The sequence below is a fragment of the Psittacula echo genome (genome assembly GCF_963264785.1).
Source record: "Psittacula echo genome assembly, chromosome: 2".
NCBI lineage: Eukaryota > Metazoa > Chordata > Aves > Psittaciformes > Psittacidae > Psittacula > Psittacula echo.
Window position 1 is genome coordinate 43654789 of NC_137737.1, and position 25053 is coordinate 43679841.

A 25053-nucleotide genomic window follows, 5' to 3' on the forward strand; every position below is an offset into this window, starting at 1 on the left:
TAGAAGAAATAACATGATCTTCCTGAAATTCAAGTAAAGTTCACCTCTTACTGGCAAAACATTGCCTACACTAATGATTGCAGTCTCTGTATAGTTCTTTTGAGAATGTTTACTTAACTAGTGAAATAAAATGAGACGCTTGGGCAACTGGACAATTCTGCAATAGATTTTCAGTTTGTAAACATAACTTTAGATTTTGTGGAGAGCCATAGTTTACTCTAGTAAGGAAACTCCAGGAAAGACCATTTGAATTTTAAGAATATTTTAAAAAATTACTTAACGGGTAGAGGGAAGAATTGTCACCTACTGTGCTGTACATACTTGAAAATTTTGTTGCACAGTATCTTTATTAAGCCAGGCTAAGCATCCAGCCTGAAACTTAAGGCTGTGAATCTGTCATATTAAAACCACAACACTATATATATATATTAATTCATATCTCAGTCTTTACTTGCTGCACCCCTTCTTGCTCTAACCCCTGGGCCAGTGTTTGATTTTTTTTTTAATGAAGAACTATGTCACATCAATGGATTTCACTGCTTTTTTTCAGAATGCTATTAGCATCTCATCGTTTCAAAAATGATTCCCAGTTGCGTAAATAAGCATAAAATTAAAATCCATATGTTTGTTGCATCTCTATACTGTAATAAATATATATGTGTCATAGTATGTCGTGAACTGAAAGAGTAGTTTGTCTAAGCCTAATCATTTCACAAGTTATCATGTAATAGTTTATTGAGCAATTGCGGCTTCTAATACTAAATATTTTCAAGTTAGCTTGCTCATTTGTGATGAGTTCCTAAAAATTTCATGGTCATTGTTACAGTCTTAGAAGAGAAGCAAAGTTCTCTTCAACTTGCAAATATTAGTAGCATTTAAGCAGTGATCTTGTATTGAAGTGTAGTTTGGTTCTTGTTAGATATGGTTATTGAGTAACTGGAGAATGAATAAGAGCTTCTTGTGCTAGTTTACAAAACAAAACTAGAAGTGAACATGCTTAGTAGTCAAATTTGATGTATCTTGAGATACAAATTTGAGAGATACTAATTTTCAGTTAATATTTTTAAGATACATTTAAGAAAAGATACAGTGGGTTTTTTGTTCTTGCCTGTTTTTTAATATAGTTAGGTATTGATTCTGCTACAGCCTTTTTATTAAGGATGTAAGTGTAATAATCATGTCTCTGACTAACCTTTTTGCAGCTTTACTGTAGTGTGTGGTAATAGAGACTCCTTTTTGAATCCGTTTACAACACAATGTACCTGTAGAGTTATTGATTCTGAATGATAATTGAAATGAAGGAAACTTCTAGGGTTGGATTAAGGTTGCAAGCGTTTGTCACTGCATAGCCTTACCTATGTTCAGAAAAATCTGCATCTTCATCTGCCTTATTTTAAACTGGAAGTTAATTTGTAAGTAATATTGTATTCACAGAATCCTCAGCTGAAAGTTCTTTGTCCCCAAGAAACTACCTGCAAAACGTGAAAAGAAAATTGAGAGTTGCTTATTTAATCTTATTTTTTGGTCAGAGGATTTTGTCAGGGAGATTGTCATACCTTGCTTAATTGGTTGGAGCTGCTGAGTGGGAGTACTAATTTGGTGCTGTTTGTACATAGAAAAAGAAGTAGTAGTCTGAGCTGTGTTCTGGCCACTGTTATTTTGTTTTCTCCTTTGTAAGCAGAAATTGTTTTGCATGACCTCTGACTTTATACAGACTTCTGTCAGTGATGACCAGTTTATGGTCTATCACTCTTTTATAGTATTACTGTGCTGCTTGTAATCTTAAAACATTGGAATACCCAGTTTTTGGAAAATGTCTGCACTCAAGCAATTTCTGTCTTATCTCACCGATGTGTATGTTGTTAAACATCAGTGTGTCTTCCAATGTATTTGGTTTATGTTCTTTAGGAAGCTCCTTGAATGAAAAGTAAAATTGTCACGCCTTCCCCCCCTAAGGTAAAGGGATTTGTTTATTCAGTTTTAGTAACCCGTAAGCCTCACTTTCAGAAAGTGTTTGAGCATGTGCCTAATGGTAATAATTTAAAAATAACATTGTTTAGAAGTGTCTTGAGTTCTCTAGTTTTTCTTGGATTTTGAGAGGAAAAAACATTGTAAAATTGGAACCATCTACTGACGTTTAATATGTATCAGTAGATAGTATACTTTGTATATTACTTTTGTATTATTTGTATATATACTATATACTGTACTGTATTATTATGATATTATTTTTATATAATGTTATAAATTTTATATTTTTAATAATTTTAATATATAATTTTAATTTAATTTAAATATATTATTTAATAATTTTTAATAAATATGAATTATATAATGTTATAATATTATATTACTGTATTATTATATACTGTACTATATACTATACTGTATTATTTGTATATATACTATATATATATACTAGTTATTACTATATATTATTTGTATATATACTAGTATGATTGTAGAAATAGTGATTCAGGGGATCTGACAAATGAAATGATTTGGTTTTTTGTTTGTTCTTTTTTTTGTGACACGCACTGAATATAGTTTTACACACACAGTTTTCTATTAAAGCAAACAGTTTCTCTCTCTTTATCTGACATAACCTGAAATCCTATTCACACCTTTCTTGCTGTATTTATGTAGTGAAGTTATCTTTTGAGGTGATATTAGACCAATCTGAGGCATGAAACAGTGGCAGACAGTCTTCTGCTTAGTCTATCTGGATTGTAGAGTATTGTTGCCTGAGGTAGGATAGTGCATAGCTGTGATGCTGTTAGACTTCCTTTGCCAAACTTGAATCTTTTAGTACTGTATTACTGTATGTTCATGGGAGAGCTGTTCATTTGGTTTCATGGTGTATTGCTGGGGAGGGTTTGGAAGGGAGGAAATTTAGTCTATTGCCCATATGCTGTGCTGATCCATGCTGGAATTAAAACATCACTAGTTTGTGATAAAGGTTATTAGTTTGTGATAAGGATTCTGGCTGTCAGTTTAACACTTCTTGTCTGTCATAATTAAAAGGTTATGTAGTGTTAAATATGTTAATGTTTTCTGAGCTAGAGTCAAGAATGAAAGCATAGTTTGGCTTGTTTCTCAGCTACCTGTAGTTTCTTTTTAGAGTGTCCCATTCAGTACAAATGTGACAATGCATTAAGCTTTGCAAGATTAAAAAGAAAATGCTTTAGCAGGGAGTTTTTTAGTTAACACATTGAGATCTTCTTGGGCCATGAGCTAGAGAGGTAGGAATATGACTCTTGCTGAAGTTCGTGGTGGTACTTCTTATTTTTCATGGGTTAAATTGCTTAAGCTGCTCTTTCAAATCAATTGATCTCAAATAATACAGGTGCAATAGAGATGTGAAGCAATGTTGGAGAGGTTGGTAGCATTTATTTTTATTTAGGTGACCTGAACCCAAAGGGAGTTAATAGCAAATGTAAATCTGAAGGATTTGTTCTCTACTTATAGTTCTGAATTTCACCGTAATTTAACTTACAGATTTCAATTTGCTTACAAGTATCTACTTCAGTAATCTTTGAGACTTACCAGAAATATTTACAAGCTGGTTGGAACTTGCCTTAATTCAGGAGAAACAGGCCAATTCTTTCAAATGGTATTGTTTACTAATATTCGGAAATAAACATTTCTATAGGTAATGGTAAAATTGTTTGTCCAGTCTTTTGCTTATTTTTGTTTTAATGATTGAGATATCAAGAAATTTGCCAATATACTGATTTTGTTTGAAGAAGAAAGTTGGTAGGGATTTGTCTGGAGTGTGCATATTTCATCCCTTTAGGCTTTTTTGTAGGATATGACTTGGGAAATTTGAGCATTGGATCTTACAGAAACTCTGATTCAGTAGGCCTTGTTCAGTGAATCTTTTAGTTTTGTAAGTTGAAAAGTGATTTCTCAGTGCTACTGGGATGTGGGCTGAAGACAACCCTAGAATTATGGGAACTATTTTGCTGCAGCTGCAACAGGGAAAGGAGAAAAAAAGAAGGGGATGGTTGGGCAAATAAAAGTTTGTATCTGTTTTTCCAGTGAGGACAACTCAAGCTGTTATGTCCATTCACGTTGATGCTGTAGGAAAACTGTCTGTTAGCTGCTGGGTGATTGAGAGCTCAGAAGTTTGAATTTAATTTGAGCCATTTTATTACTGCCTCTTGCTTTCCTTTTTGATGGGCAGATAACTGGTTTTCTTTCTACAGCAGTTTGTACTTTTTGCCATAAAATTAAATTTTAGTTTTTTAAATAAATTGAGCAAATCTCAAAAATAAAAATGTAAGCAGAAGACAGCAAAATAGCAAAATACTGTTGCATTATGCAATTTGTAAGATTATATTTGAAGCTAATCTTTTTCATTTTAATAGTACCTTGGCGTTCTTTGAGTATTGAATTAGTAAAATGGTAAGAGTCCTTGACTTTCACTGGTTTACTGCTCCTGTCTTTTCCTTCTTGAGGTGTCATTTTCTTACTGCGACTTTAGAAGAAAAATTCTACATGGTTGTTTGTCCCACTCCTTGTATGTACAACTCTTGGTCTATTTATACTAACATTTTGGACTAATTTCCATGAAATTTTGTGTGAATGATAACTTGGAGATAAAGATGAAAACTTCTTTATGTTGAGACGATTATGCTGTGAATCAAACATTACAAAACAGCACAGACTTTGCTGTCCTGGATGCACAGTATGATAGGAGAGCAGGGGAGGAAATGAGGCTTTTTTGCTCAATAGAGCTACTTGTTAACAGGTATAAAACATTTATTTGGGGTGGCATAATGAATATATAATTGGGTGGTTGGGCAGTACAGCGATGAGGTTAGATTTTCTTTCTTTTGGCAGAACACTGTGTATTCAACTTCGTTACAAATTTCTGGAAAATGTTACTGCTCAGTTGGTGTGTTCTCTGAGGCTATTGCTCTGCTAGAAAAATTGCAAGTTTTTATTTCAATACAGCGGGCCACATAAACATGCACTGAAGAAAAACTGTTTTGTCGTATTACTTTTTACATGCGGCAGATAAAAATGGCCGTGATAGGCTGCTTATTTACTGCTGAGACATTGGGTATTGTGTTCCTATTATGTTACTCTTTTTCCTCCCATATGTAGAACTTTTGAAATTGTTCTGTCGAAAGATTTTCACTGAAATAACAAAGATGCTAGTTGGAAGACACTTTAGAGGTTTCAATTTAGGCTTATCTTAGATTAAGTTTCTATAATTTTCTGTTTAAACAACTCTTAAATAGTTATCACCATGACATTTCAATATCAAAAACTCTCTTGCTGTTTCCTCTGTGTCATGTTTTAAGGCCAGCTGGTAACTCAGAACCCTGCAGCTGCTTGCTCAGTCCTCCCTTTCTTCTCCACCCCCACCCCACCTCCAGGGGGTATGGGAGGAGAATCAAAGGAATGTAACTCCCATGGGTTGAGATATGAACAGTGCAGTAACTAAGGTACAATACAAAAAATATTACTACTACCACCACCAATAATAATAATGATAAGGGAAATAACAAGGGGAAAGAATACAACTGCTCACCAGCTGCTGACTGATACCCAGCCCAACCTGAGTAGCGATCTGGGCCTTCCGGGTAACTCCTCCCAGTTTATATACTGGGCATGACGTGCTGTGGTATGGAATACCCTTCTGGCTAGTTTGGGTCAGATGTCCTGTCTCTGCTTCCTCCCGGCTTCCTGTGCCTCTCCTCACTGGCAGAGCATGAGACTGAAAAGTCCTTGATTAGGGTAAGCATTACTTAGGAACAACTAAGAAACATTGGTGTTATCAGCACTGTTCTCAGACTAAAGTCAAAAACACAGCACTGCAGCAGCTACAAAGAAGGAGAAAAATAAGTGCTACAGCTGAACCCAGGACACTCTGTTAACAAATAATTAGTGTCTCTCAGTTGGTCAGTATTTGTTCTTTTGAGGAAGTTCAGGTTCTAGCACTGTCTGGCTTACTGAATTAATTGTGTATTAGCTAAGAAGTGGAATGTGGAGTCGTAGAACAGTGTGTATGGAATTGAAACAGGTGGAATGAACTTCCTTGCTTTTTGTGTATATGGTTTCTGGGCACAGAAAACAACGACTCTCCTAGAGCTCTTCCCAAATTCCTGATCTTTCTGGAGGGATTAAATGGGGGGACTGCCTTCAAGTACCAGCTACAATACTCGTTACTCCTAGGGAGCATTTTTCATGCTTCTGGTCCAGCTGGTAAGTGTTTGTGGACTTCTGTTTGTATTATCTGCACTGAACACTGTTTATTATGGACTAAGGGAGAGTGAGGCTATTAATAAGGTATATGACTGAAAAGGAAACATAAATGTTCTGTGTTGGACTGTCTGAAGTTAACTATTGTATGGTGTAACACTACTATGGCAAATACTGTAATTTTACTGTTTGTGTCTAGCTTGAATCTTGAGTGTGAGAGTGTATGAATTTGCTGTGTAATTTCTCAAGCGTATATTTGAAGAGGATGAAAAATAGCTTTTTCTTGTTGTTTACTGTTTGCTAATCTGGATTGTAGATCAGCTTTTGTAGATTTATCTGGATTTAGAGTTACCTTTTGAAGATTTGAGTTTGAAATTTTTTTATAGTACTGTATGATGTTATGCACCAAAAAGGTTTTTTTAGGTTAAGACTTGGATGCCAGAGGATGGTGTGGAATGTATTTGACCCTTCTAATCAAGTAGCAAAGAGATCTAGTTTAGCTGGGTTCACATGGATGCTGTAGTTGCTTGCGTAGGTGTATAGGTTTTGGAAAGGAAAGAGTTTCAGCTTGTTCTTGAAAGACAGCAGGGGAGAAGGGAGAGAATCAGTTGCTTTATTAGGACAATCTGATCCTTAGCTAAAACAGAATTTCAGTGTTTATTAATTTTACAGAGTTGAAGTGTTAATGGAGAGATTAATTAAATGTGATGATTACTGGAGAAAGTTGACTATGTTGAAAAAGGAATATTCTTCTTTCACCCGGTGTTATATCTTGTTTTCAAAGTCCAGCATAGCATTGAACCCTTGTTGCAGTTCAAACTGTCTTGGATTCAGCACTTTGAATCTGGAAACTACTTACAAAAACATTGAAGTGAGTCTTGGTGTGGCAGAATCTCAAATCTGTGGTAGGCATAAAGTCACAGCCTCTTTTTGAATTGGTTCCCAGATTCATGCTTCTTGTGCTTTCTGCTGGTTTTCATTCTTTAGTGAGGAAGATATCATTTTCATTTGAAAGACTTGAAGATAGTCATAATTTAACCTTGTCCTATGACCTGTTCCTCACTAGAGATAGTGTTAGTGAAGGCTTGCTTATGTGATTGTACTGCTATATTTTTATAGTGTCAATGCCCTTCTTAGCCATCTTCCAGTTAGGGGTAGCTCTATACAGATACAGCTGCTTCCAAAATAATAATTAAGCTGAGGAAAGTCATGCACAGTGATGGTGGAGTAAACATTTCCATGGGGAGTTCTGTAACTGAGTTAGAGGATTTATAACACTATGAATTTCCGTGTGGTGCACCAAAGATGTGTATTTGCAATTGCTAAGTCTTAAGGTATGCTAGTAAGAATTTTTAAAACAAGTCTTTTTGTCCCTCTTTCTTGAATAAAGTGAGACTAGTAAGGAATGTCTAACTGTGAGAGGAAACCGTGAGAAGTGCCTCAAGGGACAATAGTGTACTGTCTACCTTATCAGGCCTTTTTCTGGGATACGAACTAATCTTAGCGATCCTGTTCTTATGATCTGTTTTGCCAGACATGCAGCTGGGAGACACAGAGCTGTCTCATTTAAGGCCACATTTAAGGCCACCTTAAAATGGCTCAGGGTTAGGTATTGCTAATGGTGAAAGCTAGCCTACAAATAAGAAGAACTCTCACCTTTTAGAATAGACCTCCACTTGTGGATTGCTCTCTGCGTACCATTTTAACTTGGTGGCCTTTTAAAGATCTCTAGCAACTTCCCCTGACAGCCTGAGCTGGCAGTGCTTGCTTGGCTGGGTTGTCAGAATTCCTAGGTAACTGCTGTGCAAGTATGTCCCACCTTGTACTGAAGGTTTTAGTATGTGGTTAATTTGGTGATATGGTTTTGATGTTTGCATGTGATCTTTAAGCACTTAACTTGTATGAAGTGGCTAAAAATCTTGTTCTCCAGAGGATCATCTGCTTCAGTCTTGGAAGTTTCCCAACTGCAAACATGAGCTTGGCAGCCCTTTTGCATGCTCGTTCCCTTGTAGTTCGGATATTTACATAAAGTGGTATTATGCGTAAAATGGAGGTGTGGGGGTGAACCTGCACCTGTAATTACTCTGTGTAATTGTCCTAGACACCGCTGGGTATGTATTTCTGGTTGGCCCTTGTGAAAGCCCACATGGCTTATCCTGGCAACCCAAGGCAATTGGTACTGCTGGAGCAGCCGTGAGCAGTTTTTATGCAGCTGAGGCGAGCTCGGGTAGGGCAGGATCCCTGACTGAGGTCAAGCCCATGAACGTGCAGCCTGGGAGTTCTGCTAAGGAGGACTGCAGCTCCTTGTGGAGAGGCCCAGTGCTCCTTACGAACAAGCTGCTGCATAAGTAGGCGTTTCTACTACTGGGACCAGCTGTAGGTGGGTGTGACTGCTGCAGCCACTCTGTACTCACTCCTCTGAGGTGCTTTGTGACTCAGCACTGGGGCTGGGAACCAGCACGGCAAGGAAGTGTGAAGTGGTTGGGGGATGCTGCTGAGCTGTTAGACTGCGGGGGGTCTAAAGTCTGCTTAGTGAGGGGTTTGTTTATGGTATGGATAGAATTTGCTTTAAAGGATTTTGTTGACTTAATGCATGTGTTGTTGGCTGTTATTCATGTTTGTAAAATGCGTGGCAGATTTACTGTGGCAATGTATTTAGACCACTATGGTATTTAAAAAAACCTGACTGTGTCTTGAGTACTCTGAACAAAGTGTAATTTTACTGCATCCATGGTATGTGTTTGCAGTAAATTAACTACATCGGTGTTGTGAAGTTTTGAAGTGACTAATAACAAAACTGTTCAAACAGGCCATCTGGTAGATTTTCATCTTGTTTTTTCCTTTAAAAAGAGAGATGATTTTACCTTACAGAATGAGAAATGAGCTAATATGTGTGCATTAAGCAGAAATACATGAAAAAAAATGTTATGATCTCAGTAGAGTTTGGGAGGGTATAGTAAATAAAGACAAACAACCAAGACTCGTGTGTCTAATTGAGGACTACAGGCTTGTAATTATGATATACTTCTTGCATACATTACGGGAAACTAAATGTGTGGGTTTTTTAAATGTATATCATAGTCTAAATTCTGGAATTTACTAACATAACATGTAAAGTCATGTCATCTTGTCATTACGTATTTGCATCACAAGCATGTGATGTGAGTATTGCTTTTGACAAGCTTAAGTTACCCCCATGGATAAGTCATTTCATCTGGCTCTGAGCATGCAGGGTACTTTTGGTGTAGGACTAATTGTCTTGCAGGCTGTATTTTGAGGACAAGACCTTTTTTTCTCCCATCCTCCCCAGATCTTTAGAGGATGACATGGTTTTACCCACAGTAGTGTAGGAAGAGGTTCACGGCTACTGATAGTTCAGGTTGCACTAACTCGTGTGTGCAAATCAGCCTTCAACCTTTGTAGGGTACTAAACAGATCAGTCATGGTATATCTCTGCTTGTGTGATGGACTGTTTTTCTAACTTGCAGCATTAGAGGTGTGGACAAAGAAGCTTGAGCTAGTAGTTTTGCCAACTCTTGTCTAGTCAGAAGGCTCTTTGTGTTCTCTCTCCCATTCTGCACCATGCTATATCATTTAGTAATCATCTTCTGCATATGTGGCTCTCGACATAAAAATAAGTATTTTTTTTTTAAATGGCTCCATTCATTCTTGCCTATCAGTCCATTATCAAAGATCCTGTTGTTGTAGTTGCCCATAAGATAAAGTGCCATCTGCAGAGCACTTTGACTTCATGTTTAGATCACTATATGGTATGTGAAGCTAATGGTATCTAATGTACTATCCCATGGTATTTAGAAACTTCTCAGTAGGCAGAGAGAGTGTTGGTTTGGAATATCTAGGTTTTTCCATGATGTGCAAGAAAATGATTTTTCTTAGTTTGGTGTGATTTATGTGAACATTCAAAACTTAGAAAGAGGAAATCATATGCAGAATAATGGAAGAGTTTTTACTTGCTTAGAAATTTTTGAGGAATGAAAGGTCTTAAAAGCAGGAAATTTAAAATGAGATTGTGAAGGGTTTAATGGATGACCTTGCTTAATTGTAATTTGAGCTGTTAAGGCGTACATGGTTATGAGCTTAGGCACAAATGTAGATGTGATAGGTGTTGAGAATTCTCCCTTCTCATTTCCCAGCTGTTCTTTTCTGTTCAAGGATTGTCATGATGTAGGAGCAAAACCAGATTACCTTGAGAAGCAGTTTTAAGGGAGGCCAGAAGCAGTGGTGGCCTGGGAAATGCTGCTTTTGGTATTCAGGTGTTGATACTTGTGTTGCAGAGGCTGAGGTGCAGGAAAATTAATCTACATGCGCAAACCGAAATGGGTACTTAAAACCAGTTACAGGTAGTGTCAAAAGGGTTAGGAAAACAGCATTGCTCCAGTGAATGTAAAACCTGATTTTTGTGTATCTAACTGTTGATAAGCCTATTTAAACTTTCTGACTTGAGGAGAAAATCTTAATTTCTGAATTGATACTGTAGGACTTCTCCAACCATCAACAAATAAAAAGGCTACCTGTTGATTCATAGTGGGATGAGGTTTGAGAGTAAGACTAGTGGAGGGACATACTGCATTATTGTAACTAGAAAGGCAAAGTGAGCTTTGTGCTTTGTGAAAAAGGAAATATGCATATGGTCTCCTGAAATACTTCTGCGTCTGATCTATGCTGTGGTCCATGTTGTAGGCAACTTGCCTTTTCTACTCCCCTCTCCTTTCCCCTTCTATCTCCTTAGAATGCAGTGGTTGATTTCTTTGAAAACATACATGGTGAACAGTGTTTCTTTTTTCCTTCAGGGACCAGTTACTCTCCACAAGAAAATTCACATAACCACAGTGCTCTTCATAGTTCAAATTCACATTCTTCTAATCCCAGCAATAATCCAAGCAAAACTTCTGATGCAGTGAGTATTTGTGATTGATATTCATCCCTGTGTCGCACCATTCATATATGCTATATTTCCATTATTTTGTCTGAAACAGGCAGCATGTACATTTCCAGCTTTGAGTTTTCCAGGATCAGTCTGTATCTTAAACACTCTGTAAACCCAAGCTGCAGATTTTCTATGTTGTGTAAAAACTATTCTAATTTAGAATCATTAGAGCTTTGAGGTACCTGTCTTTAATTTTAAAACACGAATTTATTTAAGTGAAGTAGATACAGAGAGAAATAGTTTCCATGAACTTTGTTGGTAAATCTAGAGAAGACAGTATGATTTTGCAGAATGAAGCAGGAGTGGTTGTGGTCACATCTTTACCTATCAAAATGAAGTAGGCATTTAGAGATGCTATAAATAGAAATTAGTGATATGGGTGTATGTGAGCATGCCATATAGTTTTTAAAATAGTGAAAGCTTTTAAATTTGTATATTAAAACTTTCCTGTAGACTTTTATCCAACACCTTTTGTATTTTAAAGGCTTATGATTCTGCGGATGATTGGTCTGAACACATCAGCTCTTCAGGCAAAAAATACTACTACAACTGCCGAACAGAAGTTTCACAATGGGAAAAACCAAAAGAGTGGCTGGAAAGGTATATGTGTGTGTCTGTTTTTGTTGCATAAATAACAAATACTCTTAAGATCATTTAAGAGCAGTTGAGCTTATCTAATAGATTAATGCTATAAAAGATTTTGGTCCAAGTCTACTGTGTTCCTACCCTTATCTGAACCTCTGGCACCGATTTTATCCCTTGATGATCTAGAGTGGGAGGGGGTAGTATGGTTGGTTTAGGTTTTTGGTGGGTTGGGTGGTTGCTTGTTGTTTGGGGGGGGGGGGGAGTGTCTTTTTGTACTTTTTTGTTGTTACTGCATTTGGATTTGGGGTTTTTTTTGTTTTTCTCAATGTTACTGAGCTGAAGTGTTATATTGGGGCTTCAGCAGGCACTGGTGAAGGAAGCAGCAGCTGGAGTTTGCCTACACCCATCTGTAGCAGCAGGCTCTTAGGATAGTTTAATTCATCTCATGTAATTTCACCTGTGTGAAATGTTGTAAGTTCTTTCTTAACATGTGCTTTCTTTTCTCCAGAGAGCAGAGACAAAAAGAAGCAAGCAAAATGTCAGTTAACAGTTTTCCAAAAGATAGGGATTACAGAAGAGAGGTGATGCAGGCGACAGCTGCCAGTGGGTTTGCCAGTGGAAGTATGTGTCTTTTTTTACAGTAATATATTCTTGCCTTGTTTTCATTACTGTTTTCCAAACTTCAAAAAAAAAAAAAAAAAGGCCTTTCCTTACTTTCCTTAGCTGTTTTTCTTACTTCTTTTATCTAAAAAGGCCGAAGCGGGTAGCACAGACAGCTCTTGCAAATGTTATTTCTTACTGTAACTTCGAGCTTTTACTAGTACATTTAATGCTTTTAGTGGTGGCCCTCTTTTTTGCAGCTTTTACTGTCTAATTTAGTTATCTTTGTAGGTAGGTAGTGAAACAACTTGCACAATTTATGGTATAGTTGGACTGTCATGATCACTGAGACCTGTCAATGTCATATTCTGAACTTAAAAATGGAGATGCAGAAGTCTTTTCCAAAACCTTGATTTCACATCTGAAAATAATAAACTAATATAATGGACCATGATACCGAGGTTTTCAGAGGCTTTTGTACATTATTAAAAACATCTATTTACCATGCCAATACTCTTAACAAAACCTTGCCTAGACTATGAATTTCTGTTATTGGATTTATTTTATTTTTTTTTCTCATACCCACCTTTAATTTTTGTCAGTTTCTTTTCCAGGGAAATACTTGTACTGAGATTGTTTCTGTATGCTGCTGTAGTTTGGGTGAATTTGTAGTATAGTTATCAGGATGTTGGCAAAGAAGCCAAAGTATTCCCTCCCTCCATCTCTCACGTTTGCTTGGAACTTGACAAGACAGAGACTTATAAAGGGCTGTCTTTCTGTATGCTGAAACATGCTGCATATGCTAAACATACTTTATGCTACAGAAAGCAGAAATGCATGTTGCAGTAACTGCTTGTTTTGTAACAGGTGAAAATCTAGGATCAATAAAAAGAATCAGTCTGTGTTTGCTCGGTATGTTCCCTGTGTAGCATATTTTAAAGTCTGTAATCGTGTGACAAATGCAGATGAGTCACTTATTTAATATATAGTCTTCTTGAATTAATTCAGCTGAAAGGGAATTCTTTGTAGTAGTACTCGAGTGACTTGAAGTAGAATTTTTTGAAGGCTAGAATTTGAAACTTAAATTATACTCAATGTTTAAGATTTTCAATGAACAAAAGAAAAATGGCACAAATTATCTCTTCATGCTAAATGTAAGAGGGAAATAATAGATTTTGATTTAGGTTTTTTAGGAGACTTCAAAAGTTAACTTGACTGGAACGGTGGTTACAAAGCCTTCCATCAAAACATAGTGTTTAACTGGAACTCTAAATCAAGCAAAGGTCACAGGAAATGCATTTTGTCAGTGAGTAGAATCCAGTTTTGCCTTTTTTGATGCTGATCTACTTGGGACATTCTTTAATCATAAGCAGTTTAATCAGCTCTAGTTGTTGATGTGCAGCAGTATTAATAAAAGTCACTGCAGTCTTAGACAAGTTTCTAATTTAATCTGTTTTTCTTTTTGCAACATTACTTGGGGAATCCTGACAAAAGTGGAAGACAAGCATTCCAGCGACGCCAGTAGTATGCTCCCACAGAATATTTTATCTCAAACAAGCAGGCACAATGACAGAGACTACAGACTGCCAAGAGCAGAGACTCACAGTAGTTCTACTCCAGTACAGCATCCCCTCAAACCCGTGGTTCATCCAACTGCTACCCCAAGCACTGTTCCTCCTAGTCCATTTTCTCTACAATCTGATCACCAGCCAAAGAAATCCTTTGATGCTAATGGAGCATCTACTTTATCAAAACTGCCTACATCCACATCTTCCATCCCTGCACAGAAAACAGAGAGAAAAGGTATGTATAATTATAATTATAATTCTGTTATTTAAGATGATGCATTGCATTTGCATTGCTTATTCGAAGTGTGTTAGTTCTAAAATTCAAAGATTTTTTTCCCTGTTGATTTTTCTGTGCTTAGAACTAATTATTGTTTTGATGTGTTAATTTCCCCTTAAGCCACATTTGCTGTATCTTACATGTGTTCAAATTAACACTGCAGTCTTTGCTTTTTACTGGCTTATTCAGCAAATTATAATTTCAAATTATAATTGTAAGACATTTTAGTAGGACATTTTCATTTTTGTCCTCCCTCAAGTTGTTTTGAACCTTGACGTTATCTGAGTTCTTAACATAGATGTAGTTGCACCATGTGAAAGTCATTTCACATGACCATTATGTTTTATGAACTGTTTAGAATGTCAGGGTCATCAAACTTTTCAATAAACGCAAGTGCAGTTCTTCCAGAAAGCAACACAGTTTTCCACATGTTTGTAACAGCTATTCTTCTGTCTTGATCTGTGTCTTGTAACATACTGGATCTTCAGTTCTAAAGCTGCTGGAAGTTTGTGTTTTTGCGTAATACATACCAGAAACACTTAGTCATCAAGTGAAGACCAGGACTATATGTGCATTGTTTGTGACCCTTCAAAAGCCCATATTTTATTTGGATTTACTTCGTTTTTAGGGGAGAAGAGCTAAAGACAATTGTCAGAATGGAGATATCTGTTACTAGTGATAGTATGATACCTTAGTACAGCTGAGTTCTTGGAGTGTAAGAGAATTCTGATTTGGAGGCTTTGGAATGGGGGAAAGTAATTCTTGATAAACTTGTCTGTTTTGGTTTTTTGGGGGGTTTGTTTTTGTTTTTTTTTTTGAAAGTGGGATTCTTGACCTGTTGAGATTTGCAAGTCTGTCTAGTTACAGAACAGTAGTACAGTGCTAAAACCAAGAAAATACTCTGGTCTGACACTGGTGTTGTACTCTGTTTGTTTCTCTGCTTTCCAGTTTTCTTTATTAAGGAAGTTCAGCTTTTACCCAGAGATAAGTGTACATGGCCATCCAAAATAGACAATATTATACATTGACAAATACTACAATGTAAGAAAATTGTGCATGTAAAGAAATCTTGTATGTTTTTCTTGAGATTTTGTGCATATTTTACATCGCTTTGTACATGAATGTTGATTATAACCTACAGAGAAACAGAAGATTTTCAGCAAGCCTTTTTCTATTCAATACAGTAAGGCAAGAAGTATTAGTTGATGCATGGTTCTTGTATTGAATACCATAGTCACTTGCTTCTGTTTAGCTTCTACATTTTGATTGCAGTTTGATGAGTTTTTGAACACGACAGTGCAAAACATGCTCATCAGATGTTCTCTCTTTGTTTATCCTCTATTTTCATTACTATCTTCAAAATATACTCAAAGAAAACTGGTATTATTACTCAACTCTGTTATGTACTTGATTCCTGTTTGGTGTGTGATTAGACTTCAAACTGGATATTCTTTCCTTGTTTTACAACATATGTTTGCTAGTTACTTCCACTTAAATTGAGCAAACTGAATCTTACTGCAAGTGAAGGAATTTTTCATTGTGACAACTGCTGCAAATGTTGGTGGGGAGTTGTAGTATTTCTTACATACGACATTCATTTGAGAACATATGGTTGGGTTATGAACACATATTTTTACACCCTGTGTGAAACCGATCACACAGGGTGGTCTTGACACTCTAAATCTTACTTTGGGAATCCATGTTACTATGGATGGTTCTGTATTAAATAATCACTTAATTTCTGTATTCCTATGTAGGAATGGGTTAAATGGATAGATTCTCTGTAATACACCTCATCGATGTGTTTCATGCCACTTCATTGTGAGCAAATGCGATACTGAGCTTCAGACGGGGTGGATTACAGAAAGCTAGTAAGTAATTGAAGACTCAGAATAGGTTAATGTTAGGCTTGAAATACTCCAGAAAATGTGAGTTTTCACTTGAATTGAACTCTCACAGAACCAGAAAAATCCAGTGCAGCTTATAAGAGATCGTTCAAAGAGTATATTCAGTCGGGTTGCCTTCATTTTTTTGTGAATGCTGGACTTTTTTTTAATTCGTAAAGAAATTCTACCAGTAAAATTTCTGTAGCATTTTACATGTCTAAATTTAAAAGAGGGAAAGAAGCAGTGCTATGTGCTGGGCTGGTTTAGTTTGCTTCTGTTACTCATTTTCCAGAGGTGACTGTGAACCTGTAGTACCCTAGGCGCACAGATGTTAAAGTATTTGTTTGCAGCTGTAATACAGAATGAAAAAGATAAAAAAAATGTCTTGAGACATTTGGTTCAAACAGTTTTCTAAAGGAACCTTTATAGAATTGGAAAATAGTTTGAGAGGTTGGGGTTTTTTTTGCGGTAGTAAAGCAAACAGCTTTTTTTTTTTTTTTCTGTTCACTAGCTGTGCCATCCCTCTCTCTTTATGAAAAGAGATAAAGCTGTGCTTTTTGCTTATAAAAATAGTTTGGTGCAAATGACTGATACATGCAGTAGTCCTTGCCTAAATGAGTTCTTGCTTTTTGTCAATGTATTGCTGACAGCCTTATGCCAGCATGTATGTACCACTGTTTTAATAGTTCTGTTCTTAGTGTGTATTTTTTAATGCAGTAATAGTTGTGAACAACAAACCAACAAAAAAAAGGCACAAAAAAAACCAATGTTTTTTTCAGCTCAGTCTCTTTTGCTGCAGGAGTATGTTGTAGTCCCACAAGGAGATTGAATAAAATCCCTGGCTGAACTATAGCTCAGCTGTTAGCAGTAGTCCTCTGCCCTCAATGACTGTCAGTAGTGGAGAGTTCCTGGGGAACTATTTGACCTCTACTCTTTGGTTTGAATGTTCCAGTCAGAATCTGCTGCTTCTGTTTGTGCTCACTGTGAGTGCTTTATGCAGGTAAAGTGTGGGGTTGCTTTTTATACTTTTCGGCTGCTTTATCTGTAGGGCACATCACATTTTCCTATTTCTAATTCAGTTACTGAAAGAAATGTTGTATTGTCCTATCTAACAGTGTGTCTGTCTGTAGGATACTTCTCACATATTTCCTTCCAAGTCCCATCAGGCAGCAGTTCTTTTTCTGGTACAGCAGTACTCTAAATCAAGCTGGCCAGAGCAGTTCTGGGTAGGTTGTGACCCAGATGCTGACACAGTTGGTCAGTGACAGCTGAGCTTCTTCCTCATCTGTTTCTCACCCCTGTGGTTTTCTTGTAACACTTGCTGGTCTTTTGCAGTTAGTTATTAACATTGTTCCTTGTATAGTTGCATCTTCTTTGGCAGAGTTTTGCAGTTTGAAGTATATTACTCAATTCATACAGTGGTTAGAAAAACCACTGCTAGTGATGCTGTTAGAGGTTTCTTCCAGTACTTCATACTTACTTGCTCAGCATTGCGGTTACATTTATTTTGGCAGCAGAGAAAATATGAAAATTTAGTTTAAGACTGGAGTAATCCAAATGAGAAAAATACGGAGTTTTTTTTCTTTATTATAGATAAATTGAGCATATTTGAGAACCCAGTTACTGTTGTTGCCATAGTTTCATTTGGCCAGATATGTTTGCAAAATGCACTGCTTTTAAATATCTGTTTTAGTTTGGCTTAAGGTTCATAGTAGGTCAGAACTGAACTATGTAAAAAAGGTAAATCTGATTGTCACTGCTCAGAGAATTTAGTTGGTGACTGTACACTTAAGGTACTTAGGCACAGATTGTGTTGAGATTCTTAATCATCAACAGTAAATCAGGCAGTTCAGTTAGCTGTTGTAGGTAGTGGTTGTTTAATTAGCATAGCTAGCAGAGGTGAAGGTTGTGGGGCAATAAGGCATTGAATTTCTGAAAATTTTGTAATGCAGTTTTCCTCCCCCAGAGAGCACCCAGTGAGAGTACACATGCATGACTTGTTAGCAGAGCAAAGATTCAGCTCAAGCTCACAATCGAAGTGATTGAGTAATATATTGTTGATTCTGAAGGACTTTGAATGCGTTGGTTTTGTTTTAGATGGCATAAAAAAAATCCATCAGTAGTAATAGCTGTTGGAATACTCAAAGGGTCACACTGATAATTTAGAATAATCCAGTCAACAGTAATGGGTAATTTCCATGTCATTATTTCAACAAAGATTTTTCTTTTCTAACTCAGCTGTTCATATATGTCAAAAAATAAGAGCAGGCTGTATGTAGCAGCATTTTGAAGCTACTCGTTGCATAGGGAGTACTAGTATTTTAGTTGTCAGAAGGACTGTGAAGGAAGTTAGTGCACAAAAATGCATTTCCTCTTTTTGTTCTTCCCCTTTCCCCGCCTTCTTTGTCACGCTGGCATATCCGAATAATTCAGCACACCATGGGTGAGAAGGGAGTAGTAGGAACAGGTACTGAAAGGGCTCCAGCAGGTAGAACAGGGTGACTGAGGCACAAGAGATGCAGGAGTGTTGGTGTCAAGAGCTCTTTGTTGAAACAGAGAAGCTGAACAGTCAAAAGACTTGGTTTTTCACCCCCCTGCATTAAACCTAGTCTGAATAACTTCATTTTCACTGTTACATTCTAGGCTGAGAATTGCCTTTCAGAATTAGTAGGCCAGCTTAGAAGCAAAGGTTCTTGTCATAAGGGGCAGAGATTGGTGATGGCAAGATTCAGGAGCACTTTAATAGACTGCCTCAAACTCTGAGAAACTGTTTGCTGCCTTCTGTCTAGGTTGTAATTGAAGAACATTGTGGCATGACTGCAGAAAATGATCTGTGGTATTTTTTCTGAAAGGATTGCTTGGCCTTATAATTAAAAGTTCCACACTGCTAGGAAATATGGAATGTAACATTTCCGTTGTGACTTAACATGATGTTTCTGGAGCAACCACTAGCCTCCAGTTTGTTTCAGTTCTGATATCTCTTTGCAAAACCTGCAGTGAAGACACATCTTTGTCAGAAAGGTTCTGATCATAGAATACTGACTGGTAACTCAGACTTCTCTTTTGTCTGAAAGATGTGATTGCAGCTCATACTGCAGCAGAGCAGGTAATGAATAGACAGCCCTTTCCTAATCATTGTGGTCTTCAAAAATTGTTTTCATTATAAAAAGTTTTTTTCCTGCTCCGTTTTAAAGTAAAACCAATTAATAGTTATAGAATCACAGAATCAGAGAATGGGTTAGGGTTGGAAAGGACCTTAAGATCATCCAGTTCCAAACCCCACATTAAGTTAATCTCCACATCTAGTTGTTTTGTTTGCCATCTGATTACTTTTCGGATGGCTTTTTCTTGCTCATTTTTTTTTCCCTATATGATTAAACTTGGCAGTCCAGCAACTTGCTTAGTTCTACCTTGTAGCTTTATATGTAGCTTGTTTACATGCTTGTCAGAAAGCATACAGTATTTGCTTATAGTTGCAACAAAGTTAACAGATTTTTTTTTTTTTTAGAAGTTTTCTTAAAAGCTCCAGAAGTTGAAACTGTAGTGTGCTTAGCTTATGGTGCAAAGTAATTTTCAAAAATCACAAAAAAGAGTTTAAAAACCAATAAATTTTTAATTTGTTTGTTTGTTTGTTTTTTTGGTTTTTTGTTTGAGGAAGCACTTAAACATAAATTTTAATTAACAAAGTTTTCAGCAGTTCAAAATATCGCAGTGGGCTGTTACGCTTTTGGTTTTAATATTATTTTTAAAAATTATTACAAAAGCTTTCCATGGGACTTTCATGATAATAACTGAAATATTATGTGAGGTTTAAGAGTCACTTGCATAGCATTTGTATGGAGACTGGTGTTGGCAGTGAGGAGGCTGCAGAGTTGCCCTGTAATTTTCATTTTCTTTTTGTAAGATTCCAGTTGTAGGTTCAAAAATCACTCTGCCTGATGTATTAATGGTTCAGATTAGGTTTATGAATGACTGCTGTGTAATCCAAAGCCTTATTTTGCAATAATACTGTAGCTAACTTGTTAAGGAACATGAATTTGTGTTGGCAAAGGCATGCAGACCAGTTTGTCGGAGTTATAAAGCTAAAGGACTTAGATTTGTAGATATGTAACTTTTCTCAGTATGCTGTGTTCATTTTGACTGTTACATGGCGGCTGAGGCTTCAAAGGCATTTAAGAATTACAGGACTGCATAATTCTCAGCTTTTTAATATCCTAGTAAATGTTTTAGAAACCAGGAAATAGTATTTAAATTTTGAAAAATAAATTTGTGTGGCAAAACATACAATGAAATAGTCTCAAAGCAGATCAGAAAAGGGGAGTTAGGAAAGAGAAGGAAATTAGAAGTTTCTATTTCTGTTTGTTGAAAAAGCAGGGGAAATGCTTACATCCTGGTGAGTGATAACTGAGGATTTTTGAGAGACATTTCATCTTGAGGAGTTTTGACTAGTGTTAACTTTAAAGATGAAACTTGCACATTCTGTCTGGGGTCATAAATTAAACCAGTTTTAAACATTTGTAATTGTATTATACAAAAAGAATGGATGTGTGAATATTTAGAAGCTTTGTTTTATAGGCAGTATTTCTTGGATTTATTTCTGTGAAATCAAATGTACAGTCTGGGAGCCATGGAGTAAGATAGGGTGCTTTAAATGAAGGTGTAATGAAAGTTGTAATTATATAGAACTAAGGGACAGGGGTAGAGCAGTTGATGTCATCTACCTGGATTTGTGTAAAGCGTTCGACACTGTCCCACACGACATCCTTGTCTCTGAATTGGAGAGACATCATTTTGATGGGTGGACCACTCAGTGGATGAAGAACTGGCTGGATGGCTGCATGCAAAGAGTTGTGGTCAATGGCTCAATGTCCAGCTGGATACCACTAATGAGTGGTGTCCCTCAGGGATCGGTGTTGGGATTGGTCTTGTTCAACATCTTTGTCGGTGACATGGACAGTGGGATTGAGTGCGCCCTCAGCGAGTATGCCAGTGACACCAAGCTGTGTGGTTCGGTTGATACGCCGGAGGGAAGGGATGCCATCCAGAGGGACTTTGACACGCTTGTGAGGTGGGCTGATGCCAACCTTATGAAGTTTAACCATGCCAAGTGCAAGGTCCTAGACCTGGGTCGGAGCAATCCCAGGCAGAGCTACAGGTTGGGCAGAGAAGAGATTCAGAGCAACCCTGTGGAGAGAAGGACTTGTGGGGAGTGTTGGTTGATGAGAAAATGAACATGAGCTGGCAGTGTGTGCTTTCAGCCCAGAAAGCCAACTGTATCCTGGGCTGCATCAAAAGGAGCGTGACCAGCAGGTCGAAGGAGGTGATCCTGCCCCTCTACTCTGCTCTCGTGAGACCTCACTTGGGGTATTGTGTGCAGTTCTGGTGTCCTCAACATAAAAAGGACATGGAGCTATTGGAACAAGTCCAGAGGAGGGCCACGAGGATGATCAGGGGACTGGAGCACCTCCTGTATGAAGACAGGCTGAGAAAGTTGGGGCTGTTCAGCCTGGAGAAGAGAAGGCTGCGTGGAGACCTCCTAGCAGCCTTCCAGTATCTGAAGGGGGCCTAGAAGGATGCTGGGGAGGCACTCTTTCATTAGGGACTGTAGTGACAGGACAAAGGGGTAAAGGGTTAAAACTTAGGGGAAATTTAGATTGGATATAAGGAAGAAATTCTTTTCTGTGAGGGTGGTGAGGCACTGGAATGGGTTGCCCAGGGAAGTTGTGAATGCTCCATCACTGATGATGTTCAAGGCCAGGTTGGATGAGGTCTTGGGTGACATGGTTTAGTGTGAGGTGTCCCTGCCCATGGCAGGGGGGTTGGAGCTAGATGATCTTAAGGTCCTTTTCAACCCTAACTGTTCTATGATTCTGTGATTCTGTCTGCAGTAATGCAGCTGCAGAATAGTGTTTCCATATTGTCTGAAAGAAAACTGGACTGTGTTTTGTTATATAATTCAGTTTGTATGTTTATAGCAGGGAAACTTACCCAAGCTAAAGTAGTTTCACAAACCTCTTGGAATTCACTGGTTTTATATGACATATTTTGAGTCCTTTTATTCAAGAAATAAGTAAAAACCCAGAACTGAACTGGTCTTAAGGTTTCTCTTCACTGCATTGTTAGTTTGAGTTTGTCTTTGATTAAGTTCATTTTCTGTTCAAAACTGCAGCATGGGTGAAAAATACTTACAGCTGTTTGATATGGTGGTGTGGTTTGATGCTCAGATATTGCTTATATGAATTAATAATACAGTAGTAAGTTGCTTCTTTACTTAAAATAAGTCAGTCTAACTGTAAAGACAATCCTAACTACATGAAATACGGTTTTGACTATTTTTAAGCTGGCAGTTGCTTGGGCTTTGGTTTTGTTTGGGGTTTTTTTCTTGTTTTGGTTTGGTTTTTTGTTTTGAAATTAGGGGGCTTTGGTTCTGTTTGGAATTTTTGTGTGTGTGTGTGGTTGTGTTTTTTTTTGTTGTTGTTGTTGTTTTGGTTTTTTTTTTTTTTTTTTTTTTTTTTTTGTTTTGTTTTGTTTGTTTTAAGATTCTCAAAACTGTAGGCTAGGAGACTTGTAAGTACTAACATGCTCCATTGTGCCCAGTTCCTTTGCTTTTGTACGCCTTGTCTTTATTTGGACCAAGTTTAAACTTACCGTGTTTGGTATACTGAGATTCTTCTTAGCTTCATGTGTCTTGAGTTGCAGTTGTCTTAAGTTTACTTTAAACACCGTAGTATGTAATACTTCTATAACAAAGACCGCTACTAATGACTTTTTTAAGGGGGGGCTAGTACCTAATCATCTGTTGTAGTCACATGTTACTGTAAAACATTTCTTGTCCCTTCGTAAGTTCTTTTGAAGGCTTCTGGCCAAACAACCAGGTTACCTTATAGATTGTCCCAAGGAGCTTGTAACTAGATAAAGCTGCCTTTTAGAAATTTACCTGCTACATCAAAATATATTTCTGTGTTCTGGCTGATGCATCCTTGCAAGTTGTCAAATTTGAATTCTTCAGTGTTTTTCTTTGGTTTAGATTTCTCAGCTACGTGACTAGAAAAGGCTTTTTTACTCAGTATTTGTCACCTGTTATGAGCTATTACTACTGTAACTGCATGAAAGCTGAAGTCCCCTTTTTTTCACTGAGATTTCCAGTCTCTTTTGGTTTACATATTGATACTTCCTGAGTAATTTATTTTATTTTTTTAGGGTTCTTCTCTAAATTAGTCTCAAAAATTGCAGTTGAGACTGTCAGAAAACAAGCTTTTAGAAATTTTATAACATTTTATTCTTACATAGTAAAACAGAACAAGAACTTTTTGTTATTTTTTTTCTTTACTAAGTTATCTTCTTTTTGCCTTATCACCACTCAAAAGGCGTGAAATATGCCTTTAAAGTAAAAAGACTTTCCCAGCCAGTTATTTTAGCTTTCATTTGGATTTTTGCATCCAGGGTAAGATCTTGGATCCATATCCATCTTTCCACTCTTCATCCAGCCTGTTTGGTGCTGTAGGAGCCGTTAGTGTTCACTGAATTCAGGGCAGAGGCCTCTGATGGGTTTGTTGGGGAGACAAGGAGAAGCTAAAATTGAAATACAGTGGTCCAGGCTTCTTGAAGGAAGGATGTTTGAAGTGACTAATTGGTACTCCTGTAGTAAGTGGAAATACTTTTCAGTGCAGGAATTTCTTACAGTACTGGAATGGAGGAGCAACTTTTATGTTAACTGAAAGTAAAATTTAATTAAATAATTCATTAATTAGAACAAATTGCCATACAGTATAATTGAATTTAAGTACTTAGTATTTCTTTAGATAATAAGTCTTGATACTTGCTAAAATGAAATTAATGAGTAAAGGATATAAGTCTTGCTGCTTCAGGAGAAACTGACAGGTTTGAAATTAATTATGGGCAGATACATTTTTAGATGTTTTTCCACTCTTCTGTGGGGATGTTAACAGCTCTTGGTTTACGTTTATAGAATTTTTGTCCCACGTTTGTTCTGAATTTGGGGGACGGGGGGGAATCCCATTTCTTACACTGGCAGTTTTCAGGCCTGTATCTTAAAGTGGAAAATTGTGTGTGTGTTCCTAATAAATGTTAGGTGCAATAGCGTAAATTACACTAGATACAGAATATCTTCAATTTTTGTTATATTAATGTTGGGCTTGGGTTTTTTTCCTTGTAACAATAGTTAAGCATTTGATCTTCTGAATTTAATATGAATATTATACTAGTGTGAAGTTGCCAGCTTATATTGGGGAAAATGAAAATTACTGTCTGTCTTCTGTTCAGAGTCTGCATCTGTGGACAAGTCTGTATCCCATTCTTGCACAACTCCTTCTACATCTACTGCTTCTGGACTGAATCCAACTTCTGCGCCTGCTTCATCTGCTCCTACAGTTCCTGTCTCACCTGTCCCGCAATCTCCAATTCCTCCGTTACTCCAGGACCCAAATCTCCTTCGACAGCTGCTGCCTGCTCTGCAAGCCACATTGCAGCTTAATAATTCTAGCGTAGATATATCCAAAATCAATGAAGGTAAGGAATCTTTAAAGTTGATGTTGGCCCTTACTTATATGCGAGTGTATTACTTGATACTAAACTGTAGTAAATGCAAGCCTTACTTTAAATGAAAAGTGAAAAATTAATCCCTAGATAAATTGAGAATTGTCACTGGTTTTTGTTCTGTTAAAACTTTTTAAATGAGCCATGTAACATTTAAGGGTGTTAAGCCGTACATGCTGATGTATGGGAGCAGTCTGATTGAGACTGGTGACTTAATTGCTGTATCAGCATTCATCTGTTGCACAAAATTTAGCTGGAGCTTTTTGTTCTTTTGTTCCATGCAGTGTTCTTTGTCTCCTGTAGTTTATGCTGCTGTTCTAATAATACTTGTTTGCGAATGAAATTTCTAGGGGTTCTTAAATCTTGTTGCCTATCAACTTTTTTCTTTAGTACATTTTATCCTTTCTGAATAAAGGTAGC

General features: G+C 37.1%; 1 protein-coding gene across 4 annotated transcripts in view; it reads left to right on the forward strand.

Moving 5' to 3' along the window:
- Window positions 1-25053, forward strand: part of WAC (WW domain containing adaptor with coiled-coil) — a 67025-nt gene that overhangs the window by 14180 nt on the left and 27792 nt on the right. For all 4 annotated transcript variants that reach the window (XM_080611951.1, XM_080611952.1, XM_080611954.1 and 1 more), the window contains 5 exons: window positions 11025-11131; window positions 11646-11761; window positions 12255-12367; window positions 13841-14149; window positions 24361-24606. In XM_080611951.1, the coding sequence (XP_080468077.1) occupies window positions 11025-11131; window positions 11646-11761; window positions 12255-12367; window positions 13841-14149; window positions 24361-24606 (891 nt within the window). The remainder of the gene's footprint in view (window positions 1-11024; window positions 11132-11645; window positions 11762-12254; window positions 12368-13840; window positions 14150-24360; window positions 24607-25053) is intronic.